Source organism: Anolis carolinensis, chromosome 3 (assembly GCF_035594765.1).
Source record: "Anolis carolinensis isolate JA03-04 chromosome 3, rAnoCar3.1.pri, whole genome shotgun sequence".
Lineage (NCBI taxonomy): Eukaryota > Metazoa > Chordata > Lepidosauria > Squamata > Dactyloidae > Anolis > Anolis carolinensis.
This window is the reverse complement of record NC_085843.1, coordinates 26,402,497-26,419,691: the sequence shown is the minus strand read 5'-3', so window position 1 is coordinate 26,419,691 and position 17,195 is coordinate 26,402,497. Positions and strand designations below refer to the sequence as shown.

The following is a 17,195-nucleotide window of genomic DNA, read 5'->3' as shown; positions in this document are numbered from 1 at the left end:
ATTGTTTGGAATGATTTAAACACTTACATCAGAGGATACCTGATTCAAATAAATGCTATCAAGAACAAGAAAAAACAAGAAACATTTGAGAAATTGATGAAAAACTTGAAGGCTCAAGAAAAATGGATGTTGCAAAAACCAATGGATGTAAATCTTAAAGCCACAGTATCCACATTACAAAATCAAATAGCAACTTTGATGACAAAGTTCCAAGCAGATAAATGGATGAGAGCTCATAATTTTTGAATCTGCCAATAAAGTGGACAGATGGTTAGCACATAAACTTAGAAAGGATGTTGCCAAAAGAACTATAACAAAGATTAAAGAAAACGTAAGAGAAATAACATCAAATTGTCAACTAACACATTGCAACTGTACAAATTCAAGAAAATTTATAGTGAAATACCTGAAACATATTAAAGTGACAGAACTAACTGAGAGTCAACAGAAATTTTTGAACACACAGGTATCAGTCATGGAAATATGGAAAGCCATTGAAAAGTTAAAGGCAGGGAAATCCCCAGGCCCAAGTGGGCTGACCACATGTTTTTATCAACAGTTTAAAGAAAAATTGACCATGAACTGTGGCAATTTTTTCAGAAAATATAGACTACACAAACTTTATCACATACATGGTAGGAAGCTATAATAAAATTGATTCCTAAAGAAGGAAAAGATGAAACCAATATGGCAAATTACAGACCATTTTCACTTTTAAATACAGATTACAAAAAATACATGACTTTATTAGTAGAAAGATTTAATAAAGGTTTAATGGAAGTTATTCAAAAAGACCAGAATGGATTTCTACCAGGAAGCCAAAGGAAAGGTAGTATCATAGTAGCAATTAATGCGCTGGAATATTGGGAGAAAAACATAATGAGAAAAAAGGCTACACTAATATTTGTGGATGCAGAGAAAGCATTTGATAACATCAGCTGGAATTTTTAATAGAAGTGTTGGGGGAAAAATGCAAGTAGGCACAAACTTCACAGGATGGATATACTTCAATTTACAAACAACAAGTAGCAAGGGTAAAAGTAAATGGAGAATTAACCGCACATTTTGAAATATCTAGAGTTAGAAAAGGATGTCTACTCTCACCACTTCTCTTCATAACAGCACTGGAAGTGCTATTAAATCACATACGTGAAGAATCTAATATAAGAGGTTTAAAAGTCAGAAAAGTAGAACAAAAAATATGTGCATAAGCTGACAACCTAATGTTGCTGGTGAAAAACCCAGTGGAATCAATAGATGCACTAAACCAGTTGTTACATTATGGCACAATATCATGACTTAAGGTCAACAAAGAAAAAACCAAGATCATTGTCAAAAATTTGCAACAGAACAGCAGACACAAACTGATGAAAGACTCAGGATTTCAAATAGATAGAAAAGTGAAATACTTGGAAACTTTGCTAACAGACAAGTTGTCAACAATATTTGTAAACAATTACAGTAGACTCACTTATCCAACCTTCGCTTATCCAACGTTCTGTATTATCCAATGCAGTTTGCCTCCCACCCAGATCCACAGCAACGTGCAGCGGGCCAACATGCCCAACAACACAAGTGCAGCCACACTCCCAAACAAGTGGCAGACTTGTAAAACATGATGTTTTGGTGCTTAATTTGTAAAATCATAACCTATGGATGTGAGAGCTGGACCATAAGGAAGGCTGAATGAAGGAAGATAGATGCTTTTGATCTTTGATGCTGGAGGAAAATCCTGAGAGTGTCTTGGACCGCAAGAAGATCCAACCAGTCCATCCTCCAGAAAATAATGCCCGGCTGCTCACTGGAGGGAAGGATACTAGAGGCAAAGATGAAGTATTTTGGCCACATCATGAGAAGACAGAAGGCTTGGAAAAGATCATGATGTTGGGGAAAATTGAAGGAAAAAGGAAGAGAGGCCGACCAAGGGCGAGATGGACAGATGGTATCCTTGAAGTGACTGGCGTGACTTTGAAGAAACTGGGGGCAGCGACGGCCGACAGGGAACTCTGGCGTGAACTGGTCCATGAGGTCACTAAGAGTCGGAAACGACTGAACGAATAAAGAAGAAGAGGCTTTTCCATAATCCCTCCTTATTATCCAACATTGTCGCTTATCCAACATTCTACCAGCCCGTTTATGTTGGATAAGCGACTCAACTGTATATCCAGTTTGGAAGGAAATAAGGAAGGATCTTTTGAATTGGAAAAAATAAAGTTATATATACTAGGAAGAATTGCAGCAATAAAGATGAACGTGTTACCAAATATATTTTTGTTTCAGACCGTGCCAATTATCTTAAATGAAACCCCATTCACCCAAGGAAGAAAGGATATCATAAATTTTGTATGGAATGGAAAAAAGCCAAGAATCAAGTGGGAATTTCTTACTGACAATAAACAAGAGGTGGGCTCGGTCTACCAGACCTGAAATTGTATTTTGAAGCATCTGCGATTTCGTGGCTGAGGGATTGGATGATGCTAGAAGATGAGAGAATTTGACCATAGAAGGTTATGATGTACCGTTTGGATGGAACACATATATTTGGTTTGACAAATCCAAAATAGACAAAGAGTTTCACAAATAATATTATGAGAAAGGCACTTTAGAGAATTTTGTTAAAGCATAAATTGAAATTTGGACATAAGACTCCACTCTGAGAACACATGAAGCTTTCCGGGTGATAAAGACAGAACACAAAGAGGAATTGATAAGATACAAGAAGACACTCAAGATCATAAACAATCATCCTATGCTAATATCAAGCAAAGGCTTAGGCAAAAGACATGGATCATGAAATAAATATGAGGGAAGGTATGTGGAACAAAGGCCTTAAACTTAAAAAAGCAAATGAATTTGGGGGGGGGGGACTTTTATAAATGTTTCACAGATGGTACATCACCCCAGTAAAACCTGCCAAGATAAATAAAAACAAAAGAATGGATAATAAATGTTGGAAATGTAAGAGAAAAGTAGCAACCTTTTCCCACATGTGGTGGACCTGTTATAAAGCCCATGCATACTGGACAGCTGATAAAGAAACAATGTACAGCCCTTTCTGATTTGGAGGAAATCTTTTTTTTTTAACTTAAACTAAAAGAAAACAATTTTTATTTTAAAGGTGAAATATGATTGCCAAGGGATTCCATATTTTACTGACCCTTACTGTATACAGAATGACTAAATAATCCAATAACATCTATTCTAACGCAAAGGTGGGGAGGCCAGTGAGAAGGAGGAAAGGCCAATACCTACAATAACATCCTGAAAAGAGTCCTGGCCAACCAAAATATATAAAGCACAGTATGCAACTGGCTGGGTTTTATCTTACAGCACCTAACGATTTTTCCAGATGTATCAGTACAGAGACTTCCTGAGAAATTTAATTATCTTTGCCTAACAAAGTTGCCTGTGGCTTCACAAAAGACAAAAATATTCTGCATCCTAAGCGAAGTTATTTTGAAAGCTTACATGATGTGTTTCATGCATTTTGTTTTATTTTGCTGCACAACCGACCTAGCTATCCTGAACATGAAGCTCAAAACATAGCTATGCCAGGATACAATCCTTCTCTGTGGGTGATCTTTGGTATTACAGAAGCTGAATGATTACTGAAAATTGTTTCTCACTCCTACCCTAGCAGCTCTTCTACAGAATAAATTACTGTGTCATAATCTCAATGAGGGACACAGAGCCACTTGGGGGTGGCCTAAGGCTGGGAAGATAACCTCCTGAAACATGACACTAACACTGGATGACTTTGGAGCATGAACTTAAGCTTTGTTCAGGAATTATTCACTATGCTTTCTTGGATATTGGACCTGGAAAATGTGAAGACCCACTCACCACAACCAACATGTTCTTCATGAGGAAAACAATATATCTGAGGCTGAGAGAGAACACATATAAACTCTCCATGCAAGCAAGAATCCTGAAAATCAGGCATGTTACTTACAAAAAACATATATATAATCATAAAAACCTTTTTACAGATACACATGAAGTTATCAACAGCAGCGTGAAGTAAAAGGATGGCCACTCTAGTGTTCAATAACACATGGATAGTAACTCCCGAACTGGAATTTTCATCAATCTCATCTACCTCACATAATTGCTGTTGACATACAAAGGGCACAGCATAAAGGCCTTATGCATAACGTAAGTATAGGAAATGAGACAGACAGCATGGTATAGACATTTGCACAATGGACCATGACTTTGGAGACCAGGTCTTTTCCTTGTTCAGGCAGGGAAACCCATTGGGTGGCCCCGGAGGAAGGCAAAGACAAGCCATCTCTGAACCAATCTTGCAAAGAAAATCCAATGACAAATTCACCTCAGGGTTGCAATAAATCAGTAGGCACAGCACAACGACAGCAATGAATGAACTGAAGTTGTGTGGGGGGAAGAGACATAAAAATCACATTATGAAAAGCTGCTGAAGAACTTACTTGATTTTGTTGATGGGAACTTTCTTCTGTGACAGCTGCTGAATCATGCCATTTTCCTCTGACTTGATCAAGACAAGCAGAGCCTCACCGCCTTCTTTGTACCTAGACAAGGAATCAAGAGAGAAGAGGAATCATTTTTCTCAATTAATTTTCAACATGGCTCATTAAATTTTAAAAGTCACTCTGAGGGCCAAACCAGATGTGATATTAGATTTCTCACTACAGGGCAGCTGTTGTATTTATAACAGCTTCAGGGACACCACAAAAGAAAGTGGTTGAATTCCTGATCAGTTTCACACACCCCATGAACTTGGAAAGAAGTGAAATGTCAGGCTGCTTTCCAGCCACCTCCAAGATAGTTAAAACATTATCAAGTGATAAGTCCTTTCAGAGCACCAGAAAAAGGATGGAACTCTTGCCAGACTGTAGAAAACTGCTGCACAAAGTGGTACGTTGATGTCACAACTGTGTCTGGTAAATTTCTGCTGCTGAGAAAACAAAAAGGTAGCATTGCTATCTTCATTCAACACCAAGCACCATCAATTAAATTCCCTAATCAAAGACCCTGGGAGGCAAGACTGGTATGGACCTAACACAAACGGCTTTCTGTTCTAAAAGTAATAAATGGCAGCTTTTGAATTCAAGAAATTTTGGATCTTCTGCTTTAAATTGTCTGCATGAAAAATCTTTCAAACGTGGCAGGTGGTGAAGTCTGACCATTTTAAAATATAATTGGGCAATTATATCACCATATCCTTTAAATCATCCTATCCTCAGCAAATTGACAGGCAATCATCCTGTCCAGTAAATGACAGGCAGTGAGCCTCTAACAACTTTAAACTTAAATATATTATAGCACATCATTCCTAGACCACATTGCCTCTATATCAGTCTGCTTCCATTAACCAGAAACAGTTTTGTCCATATGGAAGATCCATTTCTTAAAAAATTAAAGGTGTCACAAGTCTTCCAGAAGCAGATTTCCCAAGTACAAATTACTTCCAGTCACTGCTGTGTTCATTATAAGCCTACTAGTGTGAAAGCCCAGACCAGTGCAATTGTCTCTATTTTTGAAAGGGTCCATCAACAACAGTGGATCAATATCCATATTCATACATACTGGAACTGTTGTACATTACATGCCATGAATTCATCTTAAAAACTGGAGATGAAAATGAATTTGAGGTGTCATCTATATAGCTCAATGTCAGAACTTACCCTGTTTCCCCGAAAATAAGACAGGGTCTTATATTAATTTTTGCTCCCAAAGATGCACTAGGTCTTATTTTCAGGGGATGTCTTATTTTTCCATGAAGAAGAGCTCACATTTATTGTTGAACAACAAAATGAACATTTATTATATACTGTAAAGTAGTTGTCATCACAAACCAGCATAACCAGACAAACTATGAATCCTATCAAGAATTTCTTGTTACTACCATTATTTACATGTACAACAATCTATGGTACCTCTTGCAATTTAGGTTTCACAAGGTTTCCACGCTGATTTCTCTCTATTCTAGTTTCAATGTAGTCATGAATGATGAATAATATAATATACTATAATAATAATATGATAATATAATAATAATATAATGATATAAAATATATTAATGAGATAATATAATATAGGATATAATAATAACAGAAAATGATAATAATATGGTATTAATAGGATAATATAATAATGGGATATAATAACAGAATAGCATAATAATATAATAATAATAGGATAATATAATAGAATAATAGAATGGAATAGAATGATATAAAATATATTAATAGGATAATATAAAATGGAATATAATAATAACAGAATAATAATATAATAATATGAAAATATAATAGAATAATAATATAATGATATAATAATAATAGAAAAATATAATATAATGATTTAAAATATATTAATAGGATAATATAATAATGGGATATAATAATAGTAACAGAATATGATGATAATAATATGGCAATAGAATAATAGTATAAAATAATCAGTTTCATGGCATAGGATAGGAAGATGAGAGGAGAAACCCAATGCGTCCTGTACCTTTAAGGAGCAAAAGCAGCAGGATGAAAGCCCTCTTCCTTCCCTCCCTCCCACCCTCCCTTGCCCTGGAAGGAAGAAACGGCAGCGCAGCAGCAGCCACGGAAGGTTTTTCAAGCCTCGGCTGGGGGACAGGAAAGGAAAGGCAAGGCAGGGAGGGAGGGAGGCACAGAAAGCAAGCACTTTCCCTCCCTCCCTCCGGTGTATGAATGAGTGCTGCTTCTGCCCTGCAGCCATGCTTCCCAATGGAACTCTGCTGCAGCCTTAGTTGCTAGGTCTTACTTTCAGGGGAGGCCTTATATTTGGCAATCCCCCCAAACCCCTGCTAGGTCTTATTCTTTGGGGAGGTCTTATTTTCGGGAAAACACGGTATGTGTCATGGATGGGAATTATGTAACTCTCCATTTGTTGAATTGTTACTACTAGGTTAATTGACATAGGTTTTCTGCGAGAACCAGGGATGCTGCCACACACAGTGCAACAACACTTGGCATTCTGATACACCAGCTAAGTTAACAACAATGTGCGATGCTGAGAGCTGCGGTTCAGCAATACCTGGAAGACTACTTGTTTACTGGATCTAGTATAAACAATATTGAGTGCACCATGAAAGAAATGTGAAAAGTCATCTTCTTTGCCCATTTTCCAAATCAGGTGAGCTCATTTCTCAGCAAATTCAGTTTCTAGACACTGACTGAACATTGTTAAAGGTCATTAAAATATACCAACTTACAAAGCACACCTATTTTTAAATACACAAAAAAGGTATTTTTTTTAAAGTTTTCACGAATCCAGTCATGACTATAGTATGATGTCTCATGGGCCTTGTAGTCCCGTTCCTAGTGCTATTGTGGCAGACGAGGAGGAAAACATGGGATTTCCACCAGTTCAGCTTGAATCGGAGCCTCTCCACCTGGAGGATGTTTGTCCTCAGGAAGTTACCCAAACAAGCCTTGGGCAGAATTCTCCCCCGTTTTCCCGAAAGGACAATTATAATAGAGATAGAGCAGTCAGGGAGGCAAATCGCCGGAGTCTCAGAATCGCGGCCAAACAACTAGCTGATTAGGTCTGCTTCCCTTGGGAAATTCTAAGGAGTCATGCATCTGGACAGAGTTGGGTTTCGCTTCTTGTTCTCCAGGGAAAGTGTTCTGTTGGCGGGAAAACAAGACCCTATATAGGGGTTTTGCCGCAAGGGGAACCTTGCGGAGTCAATTGATCAGCTTGAGAGAGAGATCGTGTGTGGACTTCGTATTCCTTGTTCTCTGCTTCCTGGATCTAGTTTCAAGTCTTGCCTTGTCTCACGTTTTGCCACGGACCTTGTTTCATGCTTCAAGTTGCCACGTTTCAAGTCTTTGATCCAGCCAAGAATCAAGCTTAAGTTCCAGCCTTGTTGTCAAGCTTCAATGGACTATAAGACCTTGTCATCTCCCCACACTTCTGCTTGGCAAAGTGTGTGTTTCGGTTAATGGATTATAACTTTGAACTCTAATATCTTATATTGGACATTATTTTCTTGGACTATATTTGGCCTTTCCTGAAAGGTCTGCTTCTGAACTATATTCTTCACTTGTTTTATTTGACTTTATATATTTCTATAATAAAGATATTAGATAGATTCTGGCCTCTGTGTAAGGTTATTGGTGCTCTGCAGCCTGGGTCCTGACATATAATAGTTTCCACTACTCTCCTTAAGATCTGCAACTGCAGTGTTTCACTAATATCCCTAACCTATCCTCTTCTTTTGTTTTTTTCACAGATTTCAAGTGCTAAGACATCTGTATCCTCTGCAAGATTGTTTCCAACTTTCTACCAACACTACCAGCAACAAGAGCAGCAGTAACAACAACTACAAAATTTGGAAATCTCTCTGTGACATCTTCTAAATAAGACAAGATGACCCCAGAAGTTTTAGACTTGATGAGGAAGAGCTAAGACTTTTTTTCTATATTCTTTTCTAAGAATATTCCATGAATGCCTTCAGCCCAGTAACCACCTAGATCACAGTCACTTCCTTGTAGTAAAAGCCCAAAGCCTGATCCTATATTCAAAGCAGAACATACAGGAGGACATCTCTTAGGTCAGATTGAGACTTAATAAGCAAAAGTTCTAAAGTGACGCTTGTCTCCTTTATCACTGCTTGCAAAAAGAGATATGAGAAGCTTCTAGTCACGGTCTGATACAAATCTTAAATTCCTACATTGCTGGGATAAATTGGATTGTTATTTGTGCAAGCCGTACTTTGTTCACAACCAAGATATTTTGCCATCTCATACATTACATAGCAGTGAATCAATATTCCCAATCAAAAGTTTATAGAAAAGCAAATAGCAGATAATTCAAACGCCGAGCACATCTTTTAAATATTAGCACCATCAGCCAGGGCCCTTGGAAAGTATCCAACAACATTCTGTAAACATATATATGTGCACAATGAATATTTACAAATTATGTAAAAAAATAAGCACCAATGTTCAATTCAGCACACAAATTTACTTCGTAATAATTTTAAATATCAGGTTGTTGCATAGAAACAATGAGTTTTAGATCTTCACTTAAACTGTTTATGTACGCATCAAAATATAATGTTGTAGTATTTATAGATACATCAACATGGTCTTCGAAACTTGAAAGCTACCTACTGCTGTCCTCTAGTGGTATTATATTATGTATCATATAAAATGCAATCAAAATGGGCTTCATGGACAAAAGGGACAGGAGGAAAGCAAATACTGAATTGGAGAAAACTGATATTTTTAGTGATTTAAAACTTCTGCATAAAAGTACTGTAGTTCCACTCTTTCATAGTTATTAGCACCATGCTGCAATAGAAGTCAAGAAAATGTTAATGGTAACTTGTCTATAGAAAAATGGACATTGAGACAGGATATTTATAAGAATGAAATGGAAACCTTTTTACAAGATTTTATTTTTAAGCCATGTCGTGTGTTCTTTGCTTCTTAGAAATGTCTCAATTTAATCTTATCTTTTGGTACCATTTGATAAAACAAAATTATTCACTGGCAACTGAGCTTGTGAGATAAAGTCTCTGATTCTGGAAGTAAGAATTACTCTGAAAACTAAGATAAGCACACATGTGAAAGTAGACAGTTTCCTAGACAGACTCATTACTACTTATTTTTGTGTAGCTTTTAGAAGATTAGAGACCCAACTGGCAACAGAAAGTAATATCTTAGCCGCTCTGAGTCCCCTCGGGGAGAAGGGCGGGGTATAAATGCATGTAATAAATAAATAAATATCTTAAATATTAAAACCAGGGTTTGCGTCCTCAATCAGATCTAGCAAAAACTGTGGTTTGAACTGATGTACGAATTGAGTGACATATCAAGGTTTGGGGGGGGGGGGGAATTCACTTGTACACTTTTCTGAACAACTTATAAAAATACCTGTACATATAAATACGCATATAAGAACCTTCAAGAGCTCATAGAACCACCATTATGTTTCTTTAGGGCCCTTCCACGCAGCTGTCCAAAATCCACATTGAACTGGATTATATGACAATGTGGACTCAGATATTACAATTCAAAGCAGATATCAAGGATTATCTGTCATGATATTGTGCTTTACATGGCTGTGTGGAAGGAACCATAGTGACCATGCAGGAAGCCCCCAAGAATTGACAAGAATGCAAAAATTCCCTGTTCATGCTCCCAAGCAAATAGCATACAGATGCACACTAACTCTGATACTAGCAGGGTTACATATATGCCATAACAAGTAGTTACTGATAGCCCTATCTTCTACAAATTTGTCCAATTTAAAGCTGTCTGAATTGATAGCCATCACTACTGCTGTAATAGCCAATATCACATTGTGTGATACATTTCCTTTTACCTGTCCCAAATCCCCTGAAACTCACTGGATGACCCTGGTTCTGGGATGAGATACTAGAAGAATGTTCTCCATATCATATATAATTCTGTATACTTCTACCACATCTCCCCATCTTTCCTTTTTCTATACTAAATGCTCAGATACTGTAATCTTTCCCCACAGGAGAGTACAAAAACAACACTTATTCTCAAAATGCTTCTATTTTTGTCTAAGTTTCCACATGTTTCTATTAATTTAATTTCAGAATTTAAATAGTTGCTCTCCACCCAGTTTTAATTATGGATAGCACGATGATTTCTAATTAGGACAGGTTATACCATTACTAACGTATTCAGTTAATAATGTTCTTTTCCTTGAATAGTGATTTGGGTGGAGAGGTGGTACTAATACTGTCGTTGAGGGACAAAGTGTGCTGCCTGGGGATTGTTCTGGACTTGAATATGAGGTGATCTTAACCTTCATAAAACCATCTCTGCTTTAGCTATGTCCAGACTACGCTGACATGTTGACTAACAGGCTATATGTGAGATTGCATTTTAAAATAGTTCAGAAGCTTCAAGCTAGAATGGAAGGTAGCCACCTGGTTGCTTTGAGGGGCCAGGAAATCATATTGAGAGTTGGAATGGTCATCTAGTCCCATTTCCCTGTCATGCAAGATGCTCATCCAAGCCATTTTGATCCAGCTACAACTGTTGCAAGTACCTAATTTAAATTTCTGACTTAAAGGCTTGAATGGCTTGGAATCAAATTACAGATTGCATGCAGCTTTAAGGACCTGTCTAGCTCCTGAAATTGGTTGTTGTTGTTTATTCGTTCAGTCGCTTCCGACTCTTCGTGGCCTCATGGATCAGCCCACGCCAGAGCTCCCTGTCAGCTTTCATCACCCCAGCTCCTTCAAGGTCAAGCCAGTCACTTCAAGGATATCATCCATCCATCTTGCCCTTGGGCAACCCCTCTTCCTCTTTCATTCCATTTCCCCCAGCATCATTCTCTTCTCCAAGCTTTCCCCTCTTCTCATTATGAGGCCAAAGCACTTCATTGTTGCCTCTAATATTCTTCCCTCCAGTGAGCAGCCAGGCATTTTTTTTTTTCGTGTCAGGAGCAACTTGCACCAAGTCGCTTCTGGTGTGAGAGAATTGGCCGCCTGCAAGGACGCTGCCCAGGGGACGCCCGGATGTTTTGATGTTTTTACCATCCTTGTGGGAGGCTTCCCTCATGGAGCTGGAGCAGAAAGAGGGAGCTCATCCGCGCTCTCCCCGGGTTGGATTCGAACCTGGCAGCCTTCAGGTCAGCTACCCAACCTTCAAGTCACAAGGCTTTAACCCACTCTGCCACAGGGGGCTCCAGCCAGGCATTATTTCCTGGGGTATGGACTGGTTTGATCTTCTTGCGGTTCAAGGCACTCTCAGAATTTTCCTCCAACACCATAGTTCAAAAGAATCTATCTTCCTTCGTTCAACCTTCCTTATGGTTACATAAAATTCTATTCATTTGTTCCCTGGTAATATGAATTACGTTAGCAATGAAAGGAGATTAAACATTTCCATAATCAATTCTGTGAATGTAGAATATCTTGATTTCCATAAGGGCTTGACAAGATCCTCTGTGATATTCTTGCAAACAAGCTAGGAAAATGTAGGATAAAGACAATTGTTAAGCAGACTGGGACTTGATTGACTGGCTAAACCACGGAGTGCTCTTCATTCTGGAGAGAGGTAATTATTAGTGGGGTGCCACAACAGGGTTCTGTCCTGATCCCAATGCTTTTCAACATTTTTATAAATTATTTGGATAAAGGAATCAATGGGGTGCTCACCAAATCTGCATATGACACCAAATTAGGAGGGGTAGCAAATACCCCAAAGGATCAGAATTCAATATAACCTTCACAGATTGGACAGCTGGGACAAAAACTCACAAAATAAATTCCTCAAAAGGAGTAAACATAAAGTATTATATTTGGTCTTACATGTGGGCAGGAAAAAACACACATAAATATATGGTGGGTAATGTTTTACATGGCAAAAGTATATGTAAAAAGGATGTATTAGTATTCATAAACCACAAGCTACATAAGTGAACGATGCAGTGGCCAGGAAGTCAATGCAATTCTAGGCTGCATCAATAGGAGTGTAGTGCCCAGATTGAGAGAAGCAACAGTGCCTCCCTATTATATTTAATCAGACTTCACCTGGAATATGTCCAGAGGACAGTGTCAAACCCCATGAAAAGCAGTTTAGGCAACTGTGTATGTTAAACTTGGGGAAGACATGGTTAAGAGACAACTTGATAGGCACGATTAAATATTTGAAAGGATGTCATATTGAAGACATCCTTTCTGCTACTCCAGAAACTATGACATGGAGCAATGGATTCAAACTACAGGAAAAGAGATTTCGTCGAAATGTTAGAAAGAACATCCTCATAGTAATAGTAGAATACATTGTCTCAGGAAACTGGCACTTCGTTCTTTGGGGGTCTTTAAGGAGAAGCTGGGTGGTCATGTATAGAGGGCATTTAACAGAGTAATGGAGCCCCGGTAGCAAAGCACTGAGCTGCTGAACTTGCAGACCAAAAGGTCCCAGGTTCAAATCCCATGAGCGGCGGGAGCGGCTGCTGTTAGCTCCAGCTTCTGCCAACCCAGCAGTTCGAAAACATTCCAATGTGAGTAGATCAATAGGTACCGCTCCGGCGGGAAGGTAATGGCGCTTCATGCAGTCATGCTGGCCACATGACCTTGGAGGTGTCTACGAACAACGCCGGCTCTTTGGCTTAGAAATGGAGATGAGCACCAACCCCCAGAGTCAGATATGACTGGACTTAACGTCAGGGGAAACCTTTACCTTTACTAACAGAGTATTAATGTGGGAAATGATTGGACTGGATGGTCCTTGTGGTCCCTTCCAGTCCTGATTCTATGCTTCTAGTATTCCTCAAATCTTTTAGGGGGGAAACACCCCAAGAGTAATACATTAAATGCATCATGCAGATAGAAATAATTTCCCAAGGGAACCCTTATAAACACTATTTCTTAAAACATACAATAGTGCCACAGCATATCTATATAATATGCTGTAACCAAAAAAACATATTTGACGTGGATTGGAAAAGTAAATACAACTTGGACAACTTGTTTTCCAACCCCAAATAGGGAAACAAGTTGTCCAGGAACACCTGGCCACTCTAAACGAATTCAAGTCCCCAGGGCCAGATCAGCTACATCCAAGAGTACTGAAGGAACTAGCGGAAGTTATTTCAGAACCACTGACAATCATCTTCGAGAGTTCTTGGAGAACGGGAGAAGTCCCAGCAGATTGGAGGAGGGCGAATGTGGTCCCTATCTTCAAGAAGGGAAAAAAGAATGACCCAAACAATTACCGTCCGGTCAGCCTCACATCAATACCAGGCAAAATTCTGGAAAAGATCATTAAGGAAGTGGTCTGCGAACACTTAGAAACAAATGTGGTCATTGCTAATAGTCAACATGGATTTACCAAAAACAAGTCATGCCAGACTAATCTGATCTCTTTTTTCGATAGAGTTACGAGTTGGGTCGATACAGGGAATGCCGTGGATGTAGCCTACCTGGATTTCAGTAAGGCCTTCGACAAAGTCCCCCACGACCTTCTGGCAAGGAAACTAGTAAAATGTGGGCTAGACAAAACTACGGTTAGGTGGATCTGTAATTGGCTAAGCGAACGAACCCAAAGGGTGCTCACCAATGCATCGTCTTCATCATGGAAAGAAGTGACAAGTGGAGTGCCGCAGGGCTCCGTCCTGGGCCCAGTTCTGTTCAACATCTTTATTAACGACTTAGACGAAGGGTTAGAAGGCACGATCATCAAGTTTGCAGACGACACCAAACTGGGAGGGATAGCTAACACTCCAGAAGACAGGAGCAGAATTCAAAACGATCTTGACAGACTAGAGAGATGGGCCAAAACTAACAAAATGAAGTTCAACAGGGACAAATGCAAGATACTTCACTTCGGCAGAAAAAATGGAAATCAAAGATACAGAATGGGGGACGCCTGGCTTGACAGCAGTGTGTGCGAAAAAGACCTTGGAGTCATTGTGGACAACAAGTTAAACATGAGCCAACAATGTGATGTGGCTGCTAAAAAAGCCAATGGGATTTTGGCCTGCATCAATAGGGGAATAGCGTCTAGATCAAGGGAAGTTATGCTCCCCCTCTATTCTGCCTTGGTCAGACCACACCTGGAATACTGTGTCCAATTTTGGGCACCACAGTTGAAGGGAGATGTCGACAAGCTGGAAAGTGTCCAGAGGAGGGCGACTAAAATGATTAAGGGTCTGGAGAACAAGCCCTATGAGGAGCGGCTTAAAGAGCTGGGCATGTTTAGCCTGCAGAAGAGAAGGCTGAGAGGAGACATGATAGCCATGTACAAATACGTGAAGGGAAGTCATAGGGAGGAGGGAGCAAGCTTGTTTTCTGCTGCCCTGCAGACTAGGACACGGAACAATGGCTTCAAACTACAGGAAAGGAGATTCCACCTGAACATCAGGAAGAACTTCCTCACTGTGAGGGCTGTTCACCAGTGGAACTCTCTCCCCCAGACTGTGGTGGAGGCTCCTTCTTTGGAGGCTTTTAAGCAGAGGCTGGATAGCCATCTGTCGGGGGTGCTTTGAATGCGATTTCCTGCTTCTTAGCAGGGGGTTGGACTGGATGGCCCATGTGGTCTCTTCCAACCCTACTATTCTATGATTCTATGATTCTATGATTCTATACTGTTGGCATTTCAGTTTTCATAGAACACTTTCCTTTAAAAAACAACACCAAAAGCCACAACACATTTTAATGTCTTTAAAAGAAAATGTCTATCTCTACCCTAGTTTTTGGAATCTCCAGAGACTCTTTGCTGTCACTTTCTTCTGCTGTCATAAGCTTAATAAATTAAATACGATATGCTCAGTTTCCTGCAGAGTGCTTCAGAACCTGCATGTTGCTTACATATTCCCCATAATTCAGACTTAAAGTGAATCCAAATAAGAGTCTGATTATTTCAACAAGACCTTCAAGAATACTTAATGGTACTCATAATATTTGTATGCAAAACTGAAACCAGTGAGGGAGGGTCTAGAGAAAAATATTGCAACACAACAGAAGCAAATCAGGTATAAACCTCAGCAATAATCCAAATGTGAGGTCCAGAGTGCCATATGTGCACAGAATAAATATTTTAAAACCAAGTAAAATATATATGTACTCCCCGCAGTTACAACAATGCCGCCACAACAACTCTTTCTCCTCTATCTTTTTTGTCCCCTCTCCCTTCCTTTTTCTCCCCCTTTCTTTCCCTTATTCCCTTCACTTTTCTTGGAAGTAACACTCTCTCAGCCTCAGAACCAGGCACAGGCACACATATATGCACTCCTTCCAAAATATAAATCTTTATTAAATTGCCTACTTCCTAGTGGGGTGGATGTCCTGAATGTGGCCTTCAGGGCTGTGTTGTAGACTTCATAGTACATGGTTTGCCTACCAGTAGTGACTCCTTTCTATTTATATATTGCCCTCTTGTGGTTGTATCGTGAGTAGTAATGTTCGTATGGAATCGCTGTTCGTTTTGTTTAGTTTCATTCGTTTTGTATCAGTTTTGTATTTGTCCCTGTTTCTGAAAACGAGGCGCCTATACAAATAGAATTTTTGTCTCGCTTACAAAAAGACGAAAATTTTCAGACCATTCGCGGTAATGGGAGGGCTTCCAAGCCCCCCCCCCCCCCCACGCGGCTCAGCTTTAGGGCTAGAGGGGTGAAAATTGCCACCAACTTTTAAAACGTTTGGGTCTTCCCCAGAACTCTGTTGTTATTAATATTATTATTATTAATTACACCCATTGGCACACATCAGCTGTCATGGGGAAGCAGACTTCTTTCAGATTCAGCTTAAGGCCCCAGAGTAACTATTGTTATTAATAGTAATATTATTAAGACCCATTGGTACACATCAGCTGTCATAGGGAAGCAACCCTCTCTCAAACCCAGCTTAGGGTCCCAGAATAACTACTGTTACTAATATTAATATTTTTATTAACACCCATTGGAACACATCAGCTGTCATGGGGAAGCAGACATCTCTCAGACTCAGCTTAGGGTCCCAGAGTAACTATTGTTATTAATATTAATATTATTATTAACACCCATTGGTACACTTCAGCAGCCCTCTGTCACTACTTGCTTATTATTATGCAGTCCGAAATGAAAGGAAAACTAAAGCAAGCATGGTGAACATGTAGCTTTCTCTTTCGTGTCGCCTTTTGTTTAGTCCAAAAATGGCATCTTTCGTTTCGTGCATCAGAATGGATGATACTATACGAATAGACAAATGAAGCAGATGAAGCAAATATCGCACATATCACTAATCGTGAGTGCTCCATACATGCATACCTATAGGCCAATTACTAATCTTTTCCATCTATATTGCCATTATAGTTGAAATAACACAATTATTTTACAACGGGTAATGAAGGATATGTGTGTCAAGTTTGGTCCAGCTGCATCAAGCCATATTGAAGCCTTTGTGGTACAAAGAAACCAACTGACAGGCATATTTTGGCTTATAGATAGGTGAGAACAAAGCATACTAACATGCACGATTAAGTGCAAAGATGTGCCACTATTATAAGGCCATAGTATTTAACATAACACAGCCTTCTCCCATCAGCTGCCCTCCGGATTTACAGGATTACAATTGCTACCACATTTAGATATTATGTCCCTATTTATGTGATGGGATCTGTTGTCCAACACAGTTCATCCTCTACTAACTGAAAAATGTACAGCTGGGAAGTCTAAGGTTATCTAGTACAATATAGGGTTTATGC

General features: G+C 39.2%; 1 protein-coding gene across 2 annotated transcripts in view; it reads right to left on the bottom strand.

Moving 5' to 3' along the window:
* ddx10 (DEAD-box helicase 10) overlaps window positions 1-17,195 on the bottom strand; it is a 232,214-nt gene that overhangs the window by 188,094 nt on the left and 26,925 nt on the right. For both annotated transcript variants that reach the window (XM_008111901.3, XM_062974612.1), the window contains exon 10: window positions 4,449-4,550. In XM_008111901.3, the coding sequence (XP_008110108.1) occupies window positions 4,449-4,550 (102 nt within the window). The remainder of the gene's footprint in view (window positions 1-4,448; window positions 4,551-17,195) is intronic.